Raw genomic sequence first — 23,252 nt, 5'->3', positions numbered from 1 at the left:
GTTCCTGAAATGCTCTGTAATAAGACTCAGTTTCGTGGTGTCAGGGGCCATATGAGGTTTGGAGAAGGGTGAGAGATAATACGCGGTGCGGGCCGGATGACTTACAGAGGTTCGTGCACTACTTCGGGCTTTGTCAGCATTAGTTGACGGGCATCATCTACCGAATGGTGTTTTGCAAAGAACAGCCACGACCTGATCCGTGGATCTGAGGCAATCCGGTCTATTGAATTGTATTTCATGGCCAGTTGTTCGTTGCGGAAGACATAGTGTACGACCACGTGACACGGTTGACAAAGCCACAGTCGTGTTGTCATCTGTCTGCGTGTGAATCGCCCCGGAAAATTTCTCGACACTGCCTGCGGGACTGCGTGATGACCCGTAATCCCTGTCGTATGTTGCGCACAGAGGTAGCAGACTCCTGGTTTGGAGGACCATGTGTCAACAGTCTTGAGAAGCAGCTGCATCCAAAATGGCTCATCATAGACGTAGTCGGTGGGCGCCCACCGGCTATGGTCTCCGGATGGTTGCTCGTCGCGAAACTTGCCGATTGCTCGGGATTTGATCCTCCGAAAGTGTCTTTCCATCCATCTAGGTACGACTAGCTGCTTCTCAGATTTGTATTGTCTCGGTCCTTCCGAGGCTTCAGGCTTCTCTCCATCTTCTTTCGCAGAGCCGCGTTGTTGTCGATGTAATGTTCCCCATTTCTCATACCTCGGCGCCTGTGGAGGTTCGCTACGCTTCAGCGGTGCTGTTGCTTCAATAAGTGGCGATTTTGTTTTCCTTGAAGGATTTTCATTTGAAAGTGAGCGGGATCTCAGAGACGCCGCCGCTGCCGCCGCCGCCGCCGCCATCTTGGAACGTTTCGCAGCGCGCGTAATAGATAGACGTTTTCCCAAATGGAGGTCCATGGAGGGTTCACCAGTTTGCGACAAGTAAGCAACGCCCCATTTCCCAGCTCTTTCCTCTCTTGGGATTTGATCCAAACCCCATCGCGGCGCGGGCGCAAGTCCTGGACGAGCTTTCACCTCTCTTTGCCTCATTATCTGCCTGACCTTTGGGTCGAGAGCACGGCCCTGGATCTGTTGCCTGAAAAAGGGCACCCACTTGCCGTCACCCGGGATTTTGGGGGAAGGCCGAGGTGTACACGTGGTTTCTGTAGGCGACGTCGAACCACGCTTTCTATTTACCGCCCTTCGGGCTCCCGCCGTGGTCGACGCGGTGGGCCGGCGAGTGATCGGCTTGCCGGCAAAAGACCCCCAGCTCGTCGGTTCAGGTGCTCGGAGTTGCGACACGTCGTGAAGCTTACGATCGCCTCCTCGCTGGGCTCCACCCGACAACTCAGCCGTGCGAACGTAGCGGCATCGCGTCAATAGCCGCATCGACAACGAGCAGCCTAGTGAGCCCTGGTTCATGTCAGGAAGTGTCCGTGATACAGCGCCTCTTGGTCAAGCCCAGTGGCATGGAAGGTCATCGAGCGACATACATCATGGGTGGGTATTCTTGCTCGTGACGTCGTGAATTTGGCCACCGTCGACAAGATGAGCATCTTCTCGGGGCCCCCTCCAATAGAGATTGGCGAGTCGATAGTGGCATCAAATACTCAAGCAATTGGCGGGTTAGAGCGAGTGTTCATAGCTGCAACGAAGAGAATTTAAATGAAAGGTGGAATTGCTAGCCAGGTTTGCTTCATCACTCGTTTTACCATAACCCAGTAAACACAGTTCATATTCGATAAGCGACGTGACTTTCGCACTGTACGCGACATCGACTTGTTTACTGAACTAACTGCATGTAGTGTTGAACATTGAGAAAGTCACCTTGAGTCCGCCTTGCTGCGGGCTTGACCCTGCTGAACCGGTTCCGAGTGGCTCGAATCCGAGAAGCAGCGACGTGTTGCAGGCTTCTTTACTACCATGATGGTACCATGATATGCGATGTGATACAGCATGAGATGTAGCACTCTAAGAAACCCTTGACCAGAAAACCCAGCTTGGCTTGGCATGATCTTGAACAATCATCCGAAACAGCGACGACGAGTCGTCACTATCTCAGCGAAACAGTGGTATTATACATCAGAAACTTTCTTTGAATGCCTTCCATTTACATCGTTATCAAACTCCGTGCCGTCCTGTCGATCCCGTTCCGTCTCCGTCTTGCAGCTACGGGGCCACCACTCTGTCACGTTTGCGCTTGACGCCAGCGACACGTCCGATGCGATCCTAGTACAGGGGCGTGTTGTCCGCCTCGGCCAACCACAAAGTTGCCAGGTCCCTAGATAGGCCCAGTCTGAGTATGCGAAGCACGTCCTCGGCCGATGCGCCCGCTGTGAGCCCCGACCTCCAATCCCAACCGCGTTTTGTCTTGGCAATGGAGAGACCGCTGCCGCCACTGCCACCGCCGATAGAGCGCTGGAGCTGACTGGCCAGCATCGAGCTACCGCTGAGCATGTAGCTGCTTCCGCTGAGAGAACCAGTGCTCTTGCGCATCAGGTCTGCAGGCGTGGAGAACTTCAGTCCCGGTGCTGAGGCCAAGACAAGATTGAAAAATTCATCGGCGGCGTTGAAGATGGTGGAGTTGACCGTCTGGATGTCCTCTATGGCTTTGAGGAGCGTGTCCATCTGGTCGAGAGTAATAGCACAAGGGTTTTGGTTGACGAACGGAAGAGCTTCGCCCAGGAGGGCGAGGATGAAGTCCTCGCTCACGACGGCGTCACGTGTTTCGTCGTAAAGGCCCCCACGGATGTTGTCGTCAGAGCTGGCGATTACTGCAACAAGGGCTGAAGCGGCTTGCTTGCGAAGCCTAGTCGACTTGTATGGTGACATGCTTACGAGCCCGTCAGTGTCGCGAATTTCATAGAACTTTCGCAAGGTAGCATATCCACTGAGCATTCGGCCCAGGAGGTTTGCCGCTTCAAGGTCCTGTTTGGCGTATTTCTCGAGTGTCTGGCTACGCTCGTTGAGTAGCCGGTAAAGGTGGTCGTCCAAGTTGTTGGCAGGGGGGTAAACCGTAGAATGAAGAAGGGAGTAGGACATGAGCAGGTTGAGCACTTCGCGCACCTTGCCTGGTCGATGAGCCAGAGCGTAGTACCACAGAGCCTCTCCGTATCTGTGTGATTCCTTTGCGAGAATTTCCGCATAGGTCTAATGTTGTTAGTCAACTTGTTGCATTGTCAATGGATGACGACATACCTCAGCAGTCTCTTCGGCATAGGTGATCATGCCGAGATCATTCAGGATCCTCCAAACCTTGTCGACAGTGTCTCCAGAGTCGGAGTCGAGCTGTGCCAGAATGTCACGAAGCAGTTCCCCAACCATCTCCTCGGATTTGGGGGCCGAATCCATACGCCCGAGCACTTGGATCGCCATCTCCCAGCCACTTCGATCTTCGGAAAGTTGATCGATGCCCGCCAGTTCGCGTGCGTAGTGTATGAGTGTCGTGTCTTTGATACCCTCCACGTCGTCCGCAGTCTGAGGCAAAACTCCCAGAATATCCAGGTCCTCCATGTCTAGGCTTTCCATGGTGATCAGGTTAGGCTGCTCGGGCTTGGGAAGCCATTGACCGAGAGACGCAAGCTCCGCCACCGAAGAGGCGATGGGGAGAGACCATGCTCGAAGAATTCCAATGACGGCTGCGAAGTCTGATTCGAAAGCAGCAGCGATTGCAACCTCCACAGGGTTCATAGAGTTGAAATGAAAGTTTGACTCCACCGCCGTGTGGAAGGCAAGTGACAGGCGCTCAAAATAAGTCTCTGGACCTGAAAGACTACTAACCTGGCGTAGTCCTTGAGAGCGAGACATGCGCAAGCTCTTCTGCTGGCCGCGTCCTTCTTCCCACCATCCGAACAATCCAACCGTAGCCTCACACCAGTCCTGTGCCGTCTCCAGGATAGCCTCCGGCGTTCCCAGAATGATCTGGTAGACGGTCTGGAGGTGTTCGTATATATCCCAAGGGACCTGGCCCTCAGCCTTCCGTACCAGGCCAGCCAGAGACGGCGCCCCGTATCCGTTGTCATTACCGCCGGCGAAAAAATTCTTGTCCTTGCCCTCTGCAAATCGTTGAAGCTTGTCAAGGGAGCCCTTGGCCTGGATGCGGTACAGCGTCCAGTCGCTGCTGAAGATGTCCCAGTTACCCTTGTTTGCTGGACACATGTCGAGTGCTTCGCATGCAATGCCCACCGCGCGCTGCAAGTTTTCGAGAGCTTTGCCGGAGTAAGCGATATCGGCTCGAGGCCCCTTTTTGACAGACTCCCATCCAGCGTTCCTCAACAGCTTCGATGCAAGGCCAACGTTGCCGCGAACAAGAGCACCTCGCAATGTCGACCAGAAGAGGCTGTGACATGCGGGGCTAGGCTTGTGGTTCAACACGATTTCATACTGCTCGGGGTATAGGTTATGGTTTTCTTCAATCCACTGGAATAGGACGTAAGGCAGCGGGGGCACCTCCGTTTCGTCGGAGCCCTGCTGAGCGAAGCGGGTGTGATGCATCTGAAGAACAAGACGGGCGACGTAGGCGGCTTTCTGAAATGGCTCGGTATCAGAGCCGGGTCCAATCTCAGCAATGTGTTCTCCCTCTGGCATGGGCAAGGTTTGGGCGAAGTTATCCCAGAGCTCCACCAATGGATAGACGATGGTCGATAACGAGATGTCGAGCTGTTCGGGGTCCTCCTGAGCGCCGATTCCCTCGTTGTAAAGCTGGTTGATCAAGTCCTCCGTCTTCAGAACGACCTCGGGCGACTCCGTGATCACAGCCATGCCGAGGCCCCTGTACAGATCCTTCGCGATGGCAGAGAATTTGAAGTCCTTCCGTCTTCCAGTTGACGAACGACGCATGGATGATGCGCGGAAGATGTCTTCAGCCTCCCTGCGCATGCGCGCCGTTGCCGAGGGGGTGGCCAGGAGCAGGAGGTCAGACTCCTCAGCGCCCATGCCGCCTTCGCCTTCGTCTGAGTAGTTGGGTTCTTCATCGTCGCGGTCGCTGTGTTGCATATTTAGGAATACGTCGTCGTCTTCGATGTCCTCGACCCCCGGCTCCGCGACAATGTCATCCTGGTCGATGTCGGCTTCGAGGTATTGCTCTATTTCCGCATCGGCGGCGTCGCGCTCGTCATATTCCTCGTCCTCGTCCTCGTCCTCGTCCTCGGAAGAGTCGGGGATCATATACCTACCCGTCCGATTATCGTAGCTGACCTCGCTTTCCGCGGCGCCATATTCCCTGCTTAATGCCGACGGCTGCCTCGCGGCCGGCTTGGCACTGTGAAGGATCGATCGACCCAAAGGTTGCTGGGAAGCCGAGTCGCCCCTTCCGAATAGGTTCTGCCTTGTGCCATTGGAACTCTGGTTGCCGAAGCTGAAAGACTTCTGGGTAGTTGCTTCCTGCAGCAAGGAGCTTCCAAGGTAAGATTCGGACGGTGCGCCTGCAGGTGTGAAGGATGCGGCAGACGATGGCGGGGGGCCAGCGGGTGTGGTTGATGGGTTATCGCCCCAGGGGTGGTGAGAGCCCTTCTGAGATGTCTGGCCTGGGGTCGACGGCGGTGAGCTGTCGAAGGCTGGGTCGTCCAAGGAGAATTTGTTAACCATGACGACGTCGATGAAGTGGGCTACCTCACTCGGGTCACCCAGATAGACCTCGCGTCGTCGTGGTGATATCGGTGGCCTGCGGGAGTAGGCGCAAGTAATTTATCGACGACGATGGAAGACCAGGCCCCTTCCGTTCGGTTTAAAGAGGTCGTCCAGGCTGATTGGTATCGCAGGCGCGGCTGGTGACAAGGCTGGGTGGATGGGTGTGGTGTTTGGCCGGACGCGCTTTTGCTGGATAAATTTTGGAGGTTCGCGATACTTAGCCGGTCAACGCGGAAGATGCCGTCGCAGAGGCCCCCACTTTGAGCTTCTTGCTTCCCTGCTGCACCGTAGTGCTCAAAGTAGGTAGCTTTCTCGGAGTGGCCCGAGCTTCCAGTTAGCCATGGCCCACCGACACACGTCAATCCAGATCCTCTGGAGCGAGTGCGTCTTGTTTAGATGACGATGCATCGTACCTACTGAGGCAGCAAAAGAAAAAGAAAAACACACACACATACACAGATGGAATGCCCTGTCACATTACTTGGAGAGTCCTGGCCAAGGTTCAATCGGTTCGTTCATAACCATGCGACTGTGATGCCATCGTGATGGCTTCTTCTCCGAGGCAATACACACGCAGACAAGAGAGAGAGAGAGAAAGAGAGGGAAGGGGCTTCCTCCTTCTTCATCATTCATCTCTACAGAAGATACCTAGAGTCATCTCTTTCTTTTACGATATATCATTCTCACCCACATTTTGCTCTGGTATCTGCAGGCAACTGACTCTCTCCTATCTAACCATCCAATCACACGTAACCTGCTCCTCCAGGTTCTAGGGGGTTCCGAAGCGCTGATTAGATAGGATAGAGCTGCCAAAGGCGGTAACAATGGAAGGGTGTCACCTATGAGGTATCCGTACCTAACGGACATAAATCGGATAGTCGAAGAGAACAGCTTGCGCCTCCGAACCTTGGCAGCGCGGGAAAGCAATCACAACTCACGAGTGACTCTTGGCCTAGATAATCGCCGACGGACCATGCACAGACGGGCTACATCAACAGGGCCTCAAAGGCCTAACCCCGACGGCTTAGAGTTTGGATCAACCCCTCCTAGGCGCCTGCAGGCCAGCGGGAAAGAGGGGGGAGGGAAGTGCACTCGCGATCTGGCATACTAAGCCAAGGGCCCTGTACCAATTACCCCGGATGTGTGACCGTGGTTCGGCGTCGAGGCCGGCAAGGCAAGCTGCCAACCTTCTGTTTCACGGAAAGCCATCCGTGTGTTATATCTTGGTCCAAGTTGAGTCGCGGCCGAGTCCGCATTGAACCGCAGTTGAGATGGACATTGATGGGCAACTGGATACGGATATTTACCTTCCAATGACGTATCCACGTTTTCTCTCGTCGCACCTTCGCCCAGCTGGCGTCAGTCGTGTTTTACTCTTCCACCTTCTTATTCACTTGCTTTGTCACTCTGGCGATTCTATGACGGGTTATGACCCCGCTTTCCAAGTGTTTCTCAATGGGGCTGGGCTCTAAGGGAAGGGAAGGGAAGGGGAAAATAACAGTCCAGTCCAGTTCCCGAACCCCCGAGGCCTCACAATCACACGGACACTTTCCCCTCCCGAGGGGAAAAGGGTAAGGTGGGGTTTGGAGATGTGCGCCAAACAACAACCGGGGCGGCGGCGGCAGTTCTTGCCTATCTGCATCTCGAAGTGCTTTCCCCGTTCCCCTTGGAATAAATACCCTACCCTGCCCATTTAGCTGAGCTTAGTGTGCGTTTCCTCTTCCATCAAGGTTCTCATAAACCATCATCAATCTTGAAGAATCAGCAATGTCTGCCACCGCAGGAAAGGTACGTCGATCCACACTGGCATCTCTTCTGTTCCCTGCTCTCGACTCGAGCTACCCCGCAGTGCGAGTCGAGAGCAGCAACCAGATCTCAGTGTCTTGCAGCTCTCACCCCCCCTCAAACGCTCTCGCTGACTCAATTGGTCTCCCGAAACAGACCATCACTTGCAAGGCCGCCGTCGCCTGGGAGGCCGGCAAGCCCCTGAGCATCGAGGACATCGAAGTCGCCCCGCCCAAGGCCCACGAGGTCCGTATCGAGATCTACTACACTGGTGTCTGCCACACAGGTTAGCGAACCCGTCGTCTCTCGATGACCCGCCCTTACTCTTTCCCGACCGCTGCTCGGAAGGGCTTCCGAAAAGGAGAAAAAGGAGAAATAAAGAACAGAAGAAGAAAAAGCCGTCACCAGAGAAAGATGCTGACCCGGGAATCTCCCTTCCAGATGCCTACACTCTCTCCGGCAAGGACCCAGAGGGAGCTTTCCCCGTCGTCTTGGGCCATGAGGGCGCCGGCATCGTCGAATCTGTCGGCGAGGGCGTCACTAACGTGAAGCCCGGTGACCACGTCGTCGCCCTCTACACCCCAGAGTGCCAGGAGTGCAAGTTCTGCAAGTCTGGCAAGACCAACCTCTGCGGCAAGATCCGCGCCACCCAGGGCAAGGGCGTCATGCCCGACGGCACCTCGCGCTTCAAGTGCAACGGTATTGACCTGCTGCACTTCATGGGCACCTCCACCTTCTCCCAGTACACCGTCGTCGCCGACATCTCCGTCGTCGCCGTCCAGCCGGACGCTCCCATGGACCGCACCTGCCTGCTCGGCTGCGGCATCACCACGGGCTACGGTGCCGCCAGGATCACCGCCAACGTCCAGGAGGGCGACAAGGTCGCCATCTTCGGCGCCGGCTGTGTCGGCTTGTCCGTTGTTCAGGGCGCAGTCGTCAACAAGGCCGCCCAGATTATCGTTGTCGACGTCAACCCCAACAAGGAGGAGTGGGCGAGGAAGTTCGGCGCCACCGACTTCGTCAACCCCACCAAGCTCGGGGACGAGTCCGTTGTCGACAGGCTCATCGATATGACGGACGGCGGGTGCGACTTCACCTTCGACTGCACCGGCAACGTCAGCGTCATGCGTGCCGCCCTGGAGGCCTGCCACAAGGGCTGGGGCCAGAGCATTATTATTGGTGTCGCTGCCGCCGGTCAGGAGATCTCCACGCGGCGTAAGTTCCCATCCTATAATCCGTCGTTCATGCTTCTCCAGATGCTAACCGCGCTCCAATACAGCGTTCCAGCTCGTCACCGGCCGTGTCTGGAAGGGTTGCGCATTCGGCGGTGTCAAGGGCCGCTCCCAGCTTCCCGGTCTCGTATCGGACTATCTCAAGGGCGCCCTCAAGGTGGACGAGTTCATCACGCACAGGAAGACACTGGGCGAGATGAACAGTGCATTCGAGACCATGAAGCAGGGCGATTGCATCAGAGCCGTAGTCGACATGCGCAAGTAAGCAACGGCTTTAGTTGCAACATGTATGCGTCTCTTGTTACAAAAAGTACTGATAGTTCAAAAAAAAAAAGTGAAACCGACATCCCTAGAAGGTCGCTCAATTCCAAACTGTGAAGCCAGGCGGACGGCCATGGCGGCCAACGACGAGGGGTTAGCACCGACCAGCATGCTCATACGCGCGATACCCAGATCCATGTCGATAGCAATACAACACCTTGTCGTCAACTGCCGTTGGCTATTCTAGGATTGCTACTAATGTGTACTTCGTGTGGTGTTACTGTCGAGGTTCTAGACCGTCGCCCGCTTGAACGGATCCGGCAGCCGGCAGCGTTGTGTGCGCGGTCCCGACAGTGGTCCCAGCCGGCCGGCGCTCTCAGGGTTATTATGCACAGCGTGGCACACTTGCAGGCCTCCCCGTCTACATTTCCTGGCTAGATCCGGGGGGGAGCGCTACGGTGAGAATTAGCGCCATTGCCAAATGACGAGTAGATTTTCCGAGCACCAGTCTACCGACAACTTCCTACTGATAGGCAATACGGGGCGGAAAGGACATGCTGAACAAAAGCTCCTCCGACTTTAGCACGGACGGGGACTCACAAGTGTTACCTGATTACGAGGCCAAGCTGCATTGCTTATCCAGCGGAATCCTTGAATTTAAAACGTGAATTGCAGCTACGGCCTGATATGGAATCGTCACCCCCGAAACGCCTTACTATCCTGATGCCTCGAACGGGAGAGGCGATGCCAGCCAGTCGCTTAGGAAAAGAGACCGACGCCGCCACCACGCCCCCGATAAGCGCTATTAAATGGAAATACGGGTATTGCTACTACGCGCTTTGTAGGCCTTTGTCTCCTTTGGCCTAGCCACCACCCGGATACATTCTCAAAGAGCCATTGCTTGTTGTCTAAAGCCTAGCGTAAAGCGTCACAGTATGTCTCGGAGGCCTGCGGACGCATGCTGGGTGGATTGTAGGCGCGACCCGGGGCCCCTCCTCCGCGGCCCCTTCTGTAGCTTATGCGCTAGGAACCCTATTTGGCTATAATCTGCCCCCCGGTCGATGGCCGGTAACACGACTGGCAAGTCGCAAGGCTCAGCAGGATATGTCGCCAAAAGCGGGACTGGGGAATCGGACGATTCTGAGAACGGGGACAAGGATCAGAAATGGAATGGACCGGGGGGGCTAACTGCATGGAAGCATTAATACAGCCGCCATCGGTCACCGTGTGGTTCGGAAATCTAGGCAGGAAAGAAATGACTGGGGAGGAGACTGAAAGCTGTTGGGGCTCACCCCATCAGAAATCAAGATCCAGATGCATTGATGGCTAATATTGATAGGCAATCAAGGCTCGGTTGGTAATTTCGACTCTGGCGTAGGTAGTATCGATTGATACTGCCGAGGAAGAACCCAGAAGGAAGCATAGGTTTCGCTAGTGGCTCTTCCCACTATTGCATAGTTTCCTCATAATTGACCACAGGGCGAAGGATGCTGTACGTACAAAGGGGCTTTGGTGTTTCGCAAAGGGAGTTGACCATGGGACGACGCCAGTGTAATCTTGGCCATCATCCACATCATCCAGCACCCCAAATCAATGTGTTGCAAATGCACATGCTTGTTGCTCCTGGACGCTGTGTTAAGCAACTGTTCCGGACGTGGACCAGCTAGCTGCCTTGAGCGGGCGTGTGCTGGCTCAATGTTGAGTCCCCAGCAGGCTGTTGCTACTCGACGATGCGCGGATGATCAGTCTCGTGGACGGGTGAGGCTAGCGATGCACCTCTCTCTCCTCCACCAAGTAAGATAAGCTAAGACGGTTAGTTATGCCGCGCTTAACAACAGGCAGCGCAAGGATCGCTGAGTCAGAGTAGGTATGTATTCGTATCCATCCATTGGTCTCGTTGTGTCCCGCCAATGGACCGTGTCCACAAGAAACAACGGCAGTTCTTCCGAGTGCAGCGTCAGAAAACGAGTTGGACGTCGGACTACAACGGATTACGTTCTCTAGAGGCCACTCTTTTCCGAGATGCGACATACCGACCTGTTTGTCCCTTGTCTGATATACCAAGGCCATTTGCTGTAGCGCGGATGCCCTTCTTGGAACCATTTGCATGCCATGGCCAATGATGCCAGTTCCAAAGTCCCTGGTCGAAGTCGTTGCAGGGAGCCAGATCCAATACGGTAGGAGGTAAGTCAGGTTGCACGGCGCTAGACTGGGCGGCACTACCTAAGTCATATTGCGACCGATATCTACCGCTTCACCTCGTTTCCTTCGCCTGTCATAACTCAACTTCTAGTTTGGACAGATCAGGCCACCGAAGGGCAATATGTGGTTCCGCACAATAAGAGGAGGCGCTTGTGGACACCCGTTCATCTCTCAGTAGCCGAGCCTACGTGCTATGTACGGTGTAGGACAACAGACCAGTGCTTGCTGCGGAAGTGCCCATTGACAATCCCAGCCGCTTGCTGCACCGCTCGGTCCTGCGGTAGTGTCTTGGGTTCTCTTACGGTTATACCGCTCCTTGACGGGGCGGGGTTTTGATCAACTGGGAGTATCAGCATTGGCATTCGGTCGGTTGGAAATTCAAAAGGTTGCCCAAGTTGCAGCCACCGCGTGCAGAGGCGACGAATGCGGTGAGCGGTCTTGGGCGCGTTGGGAGGCGAGATTGTTCCGTCCCTTGTCGACAGCGAGAGTGAGGGCTTTGGGCCGGTAGGGGACCCCAAGACTCTTGTTGTTTCTTCATAACAACTTTATCGCCATTCTGATGTACTGATCTAGCCAGTCGTCTCGGTTGCACGCCATTTAGCAACCTTAAAGGTAACAATCACAGGAGCTGATGAGACGAGCGAGACCTGGCAGGTTGGGTAGCGGCTGGCAGGGGACGACGGTTCATCGCAGCGTTTGAGGTGCTGGAGACTTAAAGCCTACGGAGGCGGCGATTGGTTGCAGGCGGTACATAACGAATCGGCGAGTGGAGAGCGGAGCGAAAGAGAGGGTCGGATTATGATTGAAAGACGAAAAAGGGAGGCGATGACGATGGCCTGTGACAGGTGATTGCGGAGCAACTGAAGCACTACCGCGAACCGCAAGTCAGTCATTCGCCCATCGCCAGCCATCTTTGGGCCTGATTACGGACGGTTACAAAGCGAAGCTGGGTTGTCTTCTGCAGCTCGTGGTCTTACAGGAGCCATGATCCATGGTGGCCATGAGATTGCCAATGCCAATGCCATGCGGTGCCATGTCATTGCAAAGTAGACGAGTGTGAATCAAGCCCTTGTTAGCGGGTGTACTGGTGTGTCTGCGACGGGTGTAGAGTGAGAGAGACGCAAGGCGAACCCATAACCAGCGTGCAAGTCAGGCATGGTGGAGGCGAAGAGGATTGATGTCCTCTGACTTGGTTGAAGCAGGCTAATCGATGGACCGGGCGTGTTGTTGGATGATGTATGGCTTTCGTACCCGTTCGTCACCACTCCGAGGTAATCATGGTTGCATTGGCGAGACGTAAACGTGGGTAGGTCGAAGCTACAGACGGTGTGCATTTGGACGCATTCGGTCTGCCATGTTGAGGGTGATGGTGATCAGAGGTAGAAAGTATCCGTGTATGTTAAGGAGTCGCGTTGATAGAGTAAGTCAGTGGGTTCTCGCCTAACTAAACTACCGACCTACCTGGGTACCTATCTAGGTACGTACGTAGGGTACATCAGGAAGGAAGAAAGACTTGTGACGCGGAAGAGGCAGGTGCCGGTGCAAGTGTGTACGTACATGGCGCCTTTCTCGGCACTGAATCATTAGATGTTTCCTTCGGTTGTTTCCAGGCCTCAACAAGCACACCTGCCGAGCCAATACAACAAGGCACCGGCAACTACCTACCTACATGTACCCAAAACACACAGATTCTTCGGCCTCCCGTTGACTCGGCGGCAGGCGTACGATACGATGTACAAGCATGCAGATCTGCAAGTTGAGCCCTACATTACACTACACTACACTACACTACTTGGCTCAACTCTTTAATCCTCACAGGCATTGTTGCATCAGTCTGACTCAGGCTCGGGAATGTTGTCGATACACGCCATCCAGGAGGCAGCTGATCCATCCCCCTTGGAAAAGTCACCTCATCTCGTAAATGACCAACAGACCAGCACTGACGTACGGATACATGGCCTTGCGTTTCCTTGCTTCCCCCTCGGTTAGACACTCCCACGCTCCTCGATCCTGAACGGTCTCACCAGTAAAGCATCATCGTCCGTTCGGCAACATTACTGAGCCGCTCAATTTAACGACAACGGACTTTTGCAGTATTGATCAATAGATCTAAGCTGGCGATCACACGTTGTTCCGGTACAGATCCGACAGAGGCGACCCGTCGATTCGGGACAGAAATAGAGGACGGGAAACATTGCACACAACGCTGGGAGAGGGGGGGGGGGGGGACACGGGGCGCAAGGCCCAGTCTGCTGCCATTCCTTTTTTGCCGCTTTCGGAGCCTTGCAAAACCGCCGTGTCATTGGCATTGCCCAGGCCGCCATTCGACGCAAATTGGTTCAAGCAAGCACAGCCAGTTACAGCACCTGCAGTCCCGGTCCCGAGGCTACCAGCATCAGCATCGCATCCATCCTAATATAAGATGTTGGTCACTCTCTCTCCTCGCTGTGGTCGCAGTCCTGTTTTGGGTATAGCGGTAGCCGGGAGTCGGAGGGAAATTCGAGGGACCGGCCGACAAAGCCGGCAGAAAACGGAGGAGATTGGGGAGTACAAAGCCACGGGAAAGAATGTAGCCATACATCATGCCTCTTGGTGCAGGAGGTGCCGCCCTCTCGTTCCGACCGCCCTGGAACACGACCCTGACTCCATGGCGCCCGTCTCCATCAGCACTGTCTCGGTCGCCCCATCGGATATACCAACAACCTGTCGACGATAATACTGTGTACGGACCACTGACTACCTGCCTTACCTGGACTACCCTTGCCAACGCCATTTGAGCAATGCGGCTGGTACCCCGGTACTTCGGACGCACACGTACGCCGCTCACTGCCTGCCCCCTCGCCCGTCCCATCGCAACAGGGAAACACCCACTGGACAAAGGGCAGGGAACCTCGTGGTTGTGAGTACAGCCTCTCCTCCATTCCTCGTGTATCCGTAGGCTATTCATACTTGACCCCTATCCTGATTTATCCTCGCCGTCCCTCACTTAACCCCATACTCACATGACTACGCCGATATCCGTACCTTCAGCTGCATTGGGGGCCGACTGCCCTCTCCATCACATCATGCTAGCTAGTCGTCGGTTTTGGCCTGCTCCAGGCTTACGGCCCAATATCGTGCCCAAGTCACGGATACGGCCAACATTGCGCCTTTGCTTGCACCCATTGTACAGTTTCGTATCCCGTACGTAGAACTACACTACGGCACTAGTTGCCTCCCCCATTGTTCCATTGGATTCTGCATGCGGGAACGGAAACGGCTACCTTAGTACGCTGCGTGGCATGGATGCCACTGGGGACCACCGTGGACACCGTGGACCGCAGAATGGTCTGGCCGTGCATTGCAGTGCAGTGCGCAACTCAGCAGATGTACATCTAGTGGAAGTGAGTGCTTCCACTCTGGTGTGTGTGTGTGTGGTGCTGTGGTCACACCCACCCCCTACCGAGGCAACTCGCTTTCTCCCTCCGGCTCTGCCACAAAGCCCGTACGCCTCGCGTCGTTGCTCGGGTCTCCGTTTTAATCAATCCTGTATTGGCGCCTCCGATGAAGTATGTGCCCTGCATGTCCATCTTCCCGATAGGTAATTAGCAACACAGTCCACCCCCCTCCCCAGACAGACGAGACCAAAGCTCCACCAGCCACCCCGTCCCCTGCCCCACGCCTGTTGTTCCTTGTCTTGTGTCTTGCTTGTCATTGTGAGCGCTTCTCCCGCCTTCGACCTGACTTGTTTGGCCTGGCTGGACCTGGGCCCGGTCCTGGCTCGGCTTATTAGATCATCATTGATTGACTGCCTGACACAATTCGCCTCCAGCTAACTTCTATTACTTGTACTCTCGCTCACCACATCTTCTTCCCCTTTCCATCTCACTCCTTTTCCCTTTTTATCATCCCATCTGTACCGCTCTCTACCATTCCGCCTCGCACCTCCCACCGTCGTTTCACGAGTCGCCTCCACGACCGACCACGTTCGATCTCGACTCTCGGCATCCCTTCCTTCCCTTCTCACTTCACCCGGCGCCTCACCGCTTCTTACCGAAGCCACTCACAACTGCACTCGCACGCCACCCCATCAACAACTAGCCCATTATGCCTCAGAAGAAGATCCGCTGCACCTTCAAGGAGTGCAAGGACGCTGCCCAGCGTATCGTCGGTGACTGCGGGTTCTGCAGCGGCCACTTCTGTGGCAAGCACCGCCTCCTCGAGGATCACAAGTGCTCCGGCTTGGAAGACGTAAGTCGGGTCTCCGAATCTTCGTGCTCTTGGCTTCTCGGCCTTGACACCGTTCTGCGAGACCTAGGCCTTGTTTGCTAACTTGTTCGTCGCTATAGTGCAAGAAGCAATCCCACGAGCGCAACGCTGCCCAGCTTGAATCCGAGCGCACGCAAGTCATCCGTGGAGTATAGGCACTACCTTCGCTATCACGAGTCTTACACCCCATGGCGAGCCTGACTGGGTTTCGCGCCATCACACACTGCCCGTCGAGATGCTGCGAGTCGGCCTACCCCCACACGACCGGATGCAGCTTGGACGTCGTCCATGGCTGTAAAAACAGTCTGGTATGCGAGGCGGACATAACACCCACTGCACGTCTTCATATTCTGGGACCTCTGCACGACACAATGGTCCTTTTGTTTTCCCGATACAATTCCTGCGAGGACTCGATGAGGTTCGCGCAAAGCGCAGCAGCAGCGGTAGCGATGAGCGGCGGTGGTGTCGACAGCGATGCCGTGTATTCCGCATCGTCTTTATTGTTTTCTGCCTACACACAACCCGGAGCGGCGTGTCTCGATTTCTACGCGGCAATGTGTATAATATTTTCCACCTTTAGGATAGTTCCGGCTTTTACACTTCCTCCGCACGGCGTACCGGCGTATGGTTCATTTTGAGCGGCCGCCTCGGAGGTCATTAGCCGTCAATCAGACTTTTTTTTTTGGAAACATTTTTCTCAAATCTATGTTATTCATTGGGTTCCTACCTCATCGTTTTCTTGCCCTTTGACGCTTGGTGATATGGCTCTTTTCTTACTACTACTAATTTGCATAATCCCCGATGAGTCGATCCAGCGGCAAGCCCGGCAAGCGGAGACGCGGCCAACGAGCGGCAGGCCGGGGGGGTTCAGCCGCGGAGGGTTGTCCGCCCATTTTGTCAGCTGAACACGTACGACCACAGACGAACAGACCATCTTTCCAGGGCTGTCTCAAGCCTTTCCTGAGGGGGGTGAGTGTGGCCCTTTAGAATCGCAAACCTCCTTGTTCCAGGGCTTTGTTGGGGGGGGAAGAGAGAGAGAGAGGGTGCCATTGCGCGCCATGCCTTCCAAAAACTGGCCGCTTTTGTCGTCATCCCTCTAACCCTCGCGAGTCAGGACGGCCGCCTCTCCGCAGCCCCTCCGCCTGCGCTGTATCCACGTCACACTGTGATGTGGTGGTGCAGGTTGCAGGTGTTGGCGCTGGAAGGGACGATGACGGCGACCGGCGGACCAGGCACACGCACGAGAGCGCCAGCCGAACCCCGGCCTTGCTCCGATGTCGTCCGCTGTCGTCGCAAGCCGCTGTTGGCCTGCACTTTTTCGCCCCTCCCCTTCTCTTACCCTCCTTGCCGCCCTTTCCCCCCTCCCTGCGCTGAAGACTACACACAGACACACACACATACACACTAAGGTGGTCACACAGTGTACCTACCTACCTACCCATCTAACCTTGGGTGGGCGACGCGCTCCGCGTGCAATGACTCTCTTGTCTCTGCTACGAGGTCAGAATCCACCCGATGTACAGGGTGGTAGGGGTAACTAAAAGCTCCCAGCCATGTTACCCCCCATAGCTGACATCATTATAAGAGGGGAATATTCACCAACAGAGAAGTTTTGTAGTAGGGGGGTGCGTATCAGTTACCTGACAGGGAGCTTTTACTTCGGCCGGATACCATCGTATGTAAATCGGCGCCCCCGCGCCGCCTTCATCGACCGCGCAATCGAAGTAGGCAACCCCCCCCCCCCCCCCCGGGTACACCGGTGGGGAAAGCCCGCACGGGTCGGCAGGCGGTACCGCGCAGAGCAGGTTTACGTATCGTAGCCCCTGTGTTATAGCTGATGTGCGTGTGGCCACATTGATGCTTCTCTCTCCCCTTGACGGGATTCGCAAAGCTAACTATCCAGGGCGAAACTCTATCTGCTACCTCTCCTTCACCAGCATCGCTCGTGGCCGATTACGACGGCTTTCCTCTCCGCAGTCTCCGCGGCACAGCCGCCCTGTTAGCCTTGCCCGTTGTGGCATCTTCAGGCGGTCGTTGGCCGCTGTCTTCCACCCCCGACTCCGGACCCAACTCCGACACGCCCGCAGCCTCGTTGACGACTCTATCTTGTTCCACATCCTCTTCCTTAACGACCTCCTCCTTCTTGATCACCGCGCTCCCGTCCCCTTGCTCCTTCACCTCGACCTTGACCTCCCTCGTCCTGCGCCCCTCGTTGACTTTCTTCCTCTCCGCCGCCTTGCACATCCCGCTGAGCCCGAGGTCGCATTCGCCGCATTTCCGCCCGACGGGGAGGCAGAGCGTCTGCCCGAACCCGACGAGCAGCCAGTTTATCTCGCGCCACTTGTCCTTGGGTAGCCAACTCTGCAGCGCGAGGCGCGTCGCCTCGGGTTGCGTCGTCTTGTGCCAGCCCCAGAGGTTCGTGATGCGGTGCACGTGAACGTCCACGCCGATGCCCTCGGTACGGTCCCACGCAGCCGAAAGGCAGAGGTAGGCCATCTTGGGCCCCACGCCGGGGAGGGAGGTGAGCCCTTCGATGGTGTCGGGTATGTCGCCATCGAATCTGTCGCGGAGGATCTCGGCCGCTGCTTTGATATATCTTGACGAGTTAGCCTCACATATGAGTCATCAAAAAGGAATGTCTCCGCCCAACCCCGCGCAGTGATTTCGCCGACGGCGCATCATCCTGCCACTCACTTGGTCTTGTTGTTGTGGAAGCCCACCGCCCAGATTAGCTCGTTCAAGAAAGCCGGGTCGACGGCGAGCACGTTCTCCAGGTTCAAGCCGCCCGCCGCCCCCGGCTCGTGCGGCGGCAGCTCCGTCATCAGCCTCTTCATGGCCACCGCGTTGACCGTGTCCTTGGTCTGGCTTGACAGCATCAGCGCGGTAAGGAGGTGGTACCGGCGGTCGCGCTCCGAGGCGTCGGGGTGGAAGAGGCGCTCGCAGCCCATGGTGTCAACGGCGGCGTTGCGCGCGGCGCCGTGCAGGCGCATCCGCTTCACCGCGTCGTAGATGGACTCCCAGTCTGAAGGGGGCTCCGTGTGCGACTCGACGGCGTCGGTGCCTTTTATTACGCGGGCCGGTTTACGAACTTTCCGCGTCTTGGAGGGAGACGCTCGCGCTGCTGCTGGCGCTGCCGTGGTCTCGGTCTCGACATGTTCGATTTTGATGTTTACGATGCCGTCCTCCGCATGTGCGTCTTGGCCGTCTTCCACCTTTGTGACGCGTCTTCGTTTCCGGCCCCTCGTGTTTGTGACTGCATCCTCAATGTCGGTGACGCCCAGGACGATGTCGTGGACCGTTTCTGCTGCCGCGGCATTCGCGTCCGTAGTGGAAGAGACACCAGCATTGTACGCGAATCGTGCAAGAGAAGAGCGCGTCGTCCTGCGCGTTTGTTGCGGTGGCGACGGTGCTGTCGTCGTCGTCGTCGTCGTCGTCGGTAACGGCGAGGACGGGCGGGCCATTTTGTTGAAAAGGGCCGAGGTTTCTCTGGATAGCTTCGATGTCCTCATCCCTGCTGTGAACACCCGAGGCTCATCCCTCTACCGGCGAATCGGATACTGTTGGATTTCGTTTCCCAGGTTGTATAGCGGGTGGAAACAACCACGCTCGCTATGAGGGGCGCGATTGAAAGGCAAAAAGAAGTCCCTGCCCCTTTGCGTGTACGTAGGTACCTAGGTAGCGTGGTTTATCCATACGAAGGACGGATACATAGTCGCAAATCCATTGGCCCTAAACCTTCCCGGGGCTTTCAGGGGACCAAGGGTAGTGCGGATTGGGTGGATGTGGGAAAGGGGGACACCCCTGCACAGTCCCGATAGTCGGGATGGTTTGTCAGCGGTGTGGTGGGATACTCTTTTAGCGGGGCAATATATCCCTGTCTGATGACGCTACGACTGCGACGGTAGGAGGTTCCACCAGGGCTGGCCTGCTTGGGTTGGGTGTGTTGCGGCTGACGGGCGATGCAGGACAATATAAGACAACTTCAGTCATACTCGGCCGACAGTCGGTATTCCGTACAATGTGCATCGAATGAAGGTCAAGCGGCTTGGGTAATGCAGTGGTACTTTCATAAGGCCAACAGACCATACGCATAGATAGATGGTAGAGGTGATTTTGGCGTAGATACGGTTGCATTATTACTTGTATACGGTAGTTGATTGTTCAGCTTCCTGAAAGTAAGGTCTCACTCTGATGTCGGACACGCTTTGTGCTGTCTGTTGAGCTACAATCCTTAACAAGCAACAATAAATGTCGCTGGGACGGACGACCTGACAACGATTGACACCGAGTATCTTCAACCTACGAGACAATCTTGAACGATCCAAATTGATTATGTTACAATGACGAGAAACTGGTGTATATCTAATAGGTATTCTCCGAGAGGAGCAGATATTTAAAAGTCAACGCTTCGCCAACTCCAACTCCGAATGTGCAAAAAGCCCCTACATCTAGACGATGAACTCTTCGTTCAGCCAGTGCTTGAGCACGACATGCCCCTCTGCAAAGGACTTCTTCTCCCAGCGTACAATGATGGCGGCGTGGCTGTGGCGGTCCTTGTGGATCCACACAGGATATTTGTGCCAGCCGACCGAGTCGAGATTCTGGATCATCTGGAACTGGTAGGGCGCCAGCGCGAGCGTGGGCTGCGATGGCACCGACATGCGCCTCTCCCGGGCAAGGAGCTGCGTCGTGCTGCGATCCATCTCAGCATCGTCCAGGTCCTCATCCGTCTCGCTCGCCAGGTACTCTTGGTCTTGCGAGCTGTTGAGCGTCTCATAGACATGTTCCACTTCCTCGCGAATCTCCTTCATCCACAGCGGGCCGCGGTACTCCTCGATGGCCACGCCCGCGAGACCCTTCTCGTGCAGCTGGATGCGCTTCGACGAACGGACTGTCTGGACGACGGAGCTGAAGAGAAATGCAATGACACCAATAGGGACGAAGATGGCAAGGGCGAGGGCGAAGGGCACGCGTTGGATCCACTTCCAGCCGGCGCCGGCAACCGATGAGAGAGTGGTTGGCCCGGAGACCTTGGGCTTTGGAGCAACCGGGTGGTTCGGGTCGAGAACAACATCCTCGTATCCCTTGACGTAGTTGCATCTGATTCTGTCAAGGTTGGTATACGGATCGGTCTTGGAAATGCCGGTGGTGTAGTGCACTGCGCTTCTGTCGTTGACGATGTTGGTGTAAAGCGTGTGGCGCTTGAAGCGCTTCAAGCCGGCGAGGAAAATGGAGTTGGGGTCGGCGAGAACGGCGAGGAGCGGTCGGCCAGTGCCGCGGAAGTTATCGATGGTGAACAACTGGCGGCCGGACATGGACAGAGTGCGGGCGCCCAGCACATTCCACAAGTGGTTGTGCCATCCTCGCAGCGGGGTGCGTACTCCCAGGTGCGGCGTCGCGAAAGTGACAAAGTTCTGGGTCGGGTCAGTAACCAGGATTCGCATGTAAGCAAGAATGCGGGTTCGTACCATGCACTCCACACTATCGAGAATGCCCTTGGAATGAAGCAAACCCACAGCGTAGCGGGAGACGAGTCCACCGAGAGAGTATCCCACGATACTCAGCTTGGTAATCTTGCCACCCCTCTCCTCGATCAGGCGCAGCTCCTCCTCGATCTCGGCACACACACGCTCACCGCCCCGTTCAATGCCATCATAGGTAAATGAACCACTGTTGCGCTTGGCGAGCAACAGATAAAGTTTATCGGCCGGGTACTTGGCTCGCAACGTTTTGGCGATCTGGGCCATGTGGTTGGGGTTACCCCAAAGCTGCAGTGCCGAGGCGGCGTTCCGTTAGCCCGAGACTCGTTCATGACGTCGGTGCGAGAAACAAAGCTGCGGGTGCAGGTGCAGGTGCAGGTTCAAGGGGTGAGGGGCACGACAGGGTTGGGATGAGTAAAAGGGCAATGCAATGTGTGTACGAACCCCGTGGACCAAGACGCAGAGGTGATCGGCCTCCGCGGTGCCGCCGGTGTAATCCATGATGGAGTCGGATGGAATCAGGGACCGGTGGACAGATTGAATAGCAAAGGGCAACAACGTTGAGAAGGGTTGCGATGGAGAACGTTGAAGGGGAGCTCGTGTGGGACGCGCACCGAGTTAAATCCTCGGGGCGACCACACAAGAGTCCCTTCAACGGGTAGTCCGCGCAAAGGCCGACCGGGGGGGAGGGACCTCAAGTCCGCTCAGTTTGGACCTCCTTCTACCACTACTGCGAGTGCCTGGACTTAGGGGAGTTAAGGCCCAAAGGGACCTCTTTTCCTCCGTGTTTGCGTGTTTGTGCTTATGTTTGTATGCGTGTGTTAGCTGGTGCCTGCGGGCGCTATGGGTGCCAATTGCTCCGTGACTTTGGCCCGACTCGTCCACTAGGTAATACCTGCCGTGCTGCCGAACAGGCTGCTCGCTAATTGGACAGCTAGGCGATTCGGAGCTCGCTGATAAGCTGATAGCGAAGGGGGGCCGTAGTGGTGAGGGGAGCGTTGTCTTGATTCGTGACGGCGAGCTAGATGCAGGATTGGCTTGTGATTTCAGGTTGAGAGTCCTTGCACCAAGTAATTCGTCTCCTGGCGAGGACCCTGAGCACACAAGACGCTACGCGTTGCTGGCAGATACTGCTACTGCCTGTAGTAGGGCTGATGGATGGGAGTTCAGTTTGACGTCGAGTTCGAGTTTGTCAACACAGGTATCGCGGCAAGCAATTCGTCTTATACACACACAACGCCCTGCAGGTCCAAGATGGACCCCAACTGTTGAAAACAAAGCAAAAAAGTCTCAAAAAAAACCCGTTTCGGAGGAGAGTGGAGGGCAATGAGGGCTTTTTTTATAGATAGTGAACGACGATGGAATCGCGCAGAAGCCCAGAACCCCCCGCAACAGTTTGTGATTCCCGATCACCCTCATTGATAACGATTTCCTCGATAAACAACCGACCGTGTCTCCTCCACTGCGATTGTACACCGCCGGTGGGTTCTATCCTATCCAACCCTTGTACCGAGATAGGCAAGTACAACCTCAATACCAGGGCTGCCCATGATTTCGTTGAAGGTGCCACTATCACCCGTTGGCGCTCAAGCTTTGGCAATACAGCCCGTTATCGACGGAGAGTAACGGCTAGTAGTGTATGATTTCGCTGTCGGTACTTGTGTCGCGGCCCTCTGCGCCCTATATGCGAGATAGACCCAGAGCCCGCATTTCTCGTGGAACGCGAGGGGTGGACAAGGTGGTGCAAGCTAATTGCTTGCCTCCGCGCCCGTCACCTGCAGAGGGAGGCCATCTTCGCCCTGTTTCTCGCACACCTCTCGGGCGAGGATCAGATAAGAGAGGCCATGACAAGCCACTACCTCAACAAAAAAACAACAACACTCTAATATGACCTTGCCTTGGTGTCGTCAGAAGAAGGTCGGCAACCGCCAAGAGTCCTGAAAGTGGACGCAGTGGCCAACGGATGAGACAAGCATTACCCATGGCCTTGGGTTCCTTTTTTCCACAGTAGGTAGTCGAGGAGTCCATGTCTGGCGTTGGCGAAAACGTCTATGCGCTCCCCTCGTTCACGAAGAAGATGAGACGGTTCGTGGAATTAGTTCAAGTGCACATCCCTGGGTCTGCTGCGATAAGGGATTTTGGCAGCATCTGGCCCCTTGATCCCCTCCCGACACGAGGGCCACAATCCCAGATGGTCATGGTCAGATAAAGGCTGCTCATCTCCTAGCAGGCGTCCTCGGCAGTGGCCCCCCCACCACAGCTCCAAACTATCCTGGTGCCACACCCAAAGCAGCCGAGCCTTACCTAATCCGTCCAACGCTCGGAGCCTCCCTTCGTCTCAATTCCGACGGCATGCGAGACACATCGTCCTTCTGTGACACTCTCCCAAACCAACCCGTCTTTATGCCTTTGGCCTGTTCGTTTCC

The 23,252-nt window shown here is 55.8% G+C and overlaps 6 protein-coding genes across 6 annotated transcripts; 3 read left to right on the top strand and 3 right to left on the bottom strand.

Moving 5' to 3' along the window:
* Window positions 1-2,219: 2,219 nt before the first annotated feature.
* Window positions 2,220-5,576, bottom strand: GLRG_07501 (nuclear pore complex subunit Nup85; the record flags this gene model as incomplete). Its single annotated transcript, XM_008098186.1, has 2 exons — window positions 2,220-3,140; window positions 3,189-5,576. 2 exons carry the CDS (start codon window positions 5,574-5,576, stop codon window positions 2,220-2,222), a joined length of 3,309 nt encoding a protein of 1,102 aa, XP_008096377.1.
* Window positions 5,577-7,385: 1,809 nt separating this feature from the next.
* Window positions 7,386-8,900, top strand: GLRG_07500 (uncharacterized protein; the record flags this gene model as incomplete). The annotated part of the gene is made up of 4 exons (XM_008098185.1): window positions 7,386-7,406; window positions 7,560-7,689; window positions 7,845-8,618; window positions 8,683-8,900. 4 exons carry the CDS (start codon window positions 7,386-7,388, stop codon window positions 8,898-8,900), a joined length of 1,143 nt encoding a protein of 380 aa, XP_008096376.1.
* Window positions 8,901-15,184: 6,284 nt separating this feature from the next.
* On the top strand, window positions 15,185-15,501 carry GLRG_07499 (AN1-type zinc finger protein; the record flags this gene model as incomplete). The annotated part of the gene is made up of 2 exons (XM_008098184.1): window positions 15,185-15,328; window positions 15,427-15,501. 2 exons carry the CDS (start codon window positions 15,185-15,187, stop codon window positions 15,499-15,501), a joined length of 219 nt encoding a protein of 72 aa, XP_008096375.1.
* A 33-nt stretch (window positions 15,502-15,534) lies between these two features.
* On the top strand, window positions 15,535-15,984 carry GLRG_07498 (uncharacterized protein; the record flags this gene model as incomplete). Its single annotated transcript, XM_008098183.1, has 1 exon — window positions 15,535-15,984. One exon carries the CDS (start codon window positions 15,535-15,537, stop codon window positions 15,982-15,984), a length of 450 nt encoding a protein of 149 aa, XP_008096374.1.
* A 1,315-nt stretch (window positions 15,985-17,299) lies between these two features.
* GLRG_07497 (HhH-GPD superfamily base excision DNA repair protein) lies at window positions 17,300-18,807 on the bottom strand (the record flags this gene model as incomplete). Its single annotated transcript, XM_008098182.1, has 2 exons — window positions 17,300-17,942; window positions 18,041-18,807. The coding sequence occupies 2 exons, from the start codon at window positions 18,805-18,807 to the stop codon at window positions 17,300-17,302; spliced, it is 1,410 nt and encodes a 469-aa protein (XP_008096373.1).
* Window positions 18,808-19,794: 987 nt separating this feature from the next.
* GLRG_07496 (uncharacterized protein) lies at window positions 19,795-21,327 on the bottom strand (the record flags this gene model as incomplete). Its single annotated transcript, XM_008098181.1, has 3 exons — window positions 19,795-20,760; window positions 20,815-21,114; window positions 21,271-21,327. 3 exons carry the CDS (start codon window positions 21,325-21,327, stop codon window positions 19,795-19,797), a joined length of 1,323 nt encoding a protein of 440 aa, XP_008096372.1.
* Window positions 21,328-23,252: the final 1,925 nt, after the last annotated feature.

Source organism: Colletotrichum graminicola, assembly GCF_000149035.1.
Source record: "Colletotrichum graminicola M1.001 genomic scaffold supercont1.31, whole genome shotgun sequence".
Lineage (NCBI taxonomy): Eukaryota > Fungi > Ascomycota > Sordariomycetes > Glomerellales > Glomerellaceae > Colletotrichum > Colletotrichum graminicola.
The sequence above is the reverse complement of the archived record's forward strand: the minus strand, read 5'-3'. Positions and strand labels throughout refer to the sequence as shown.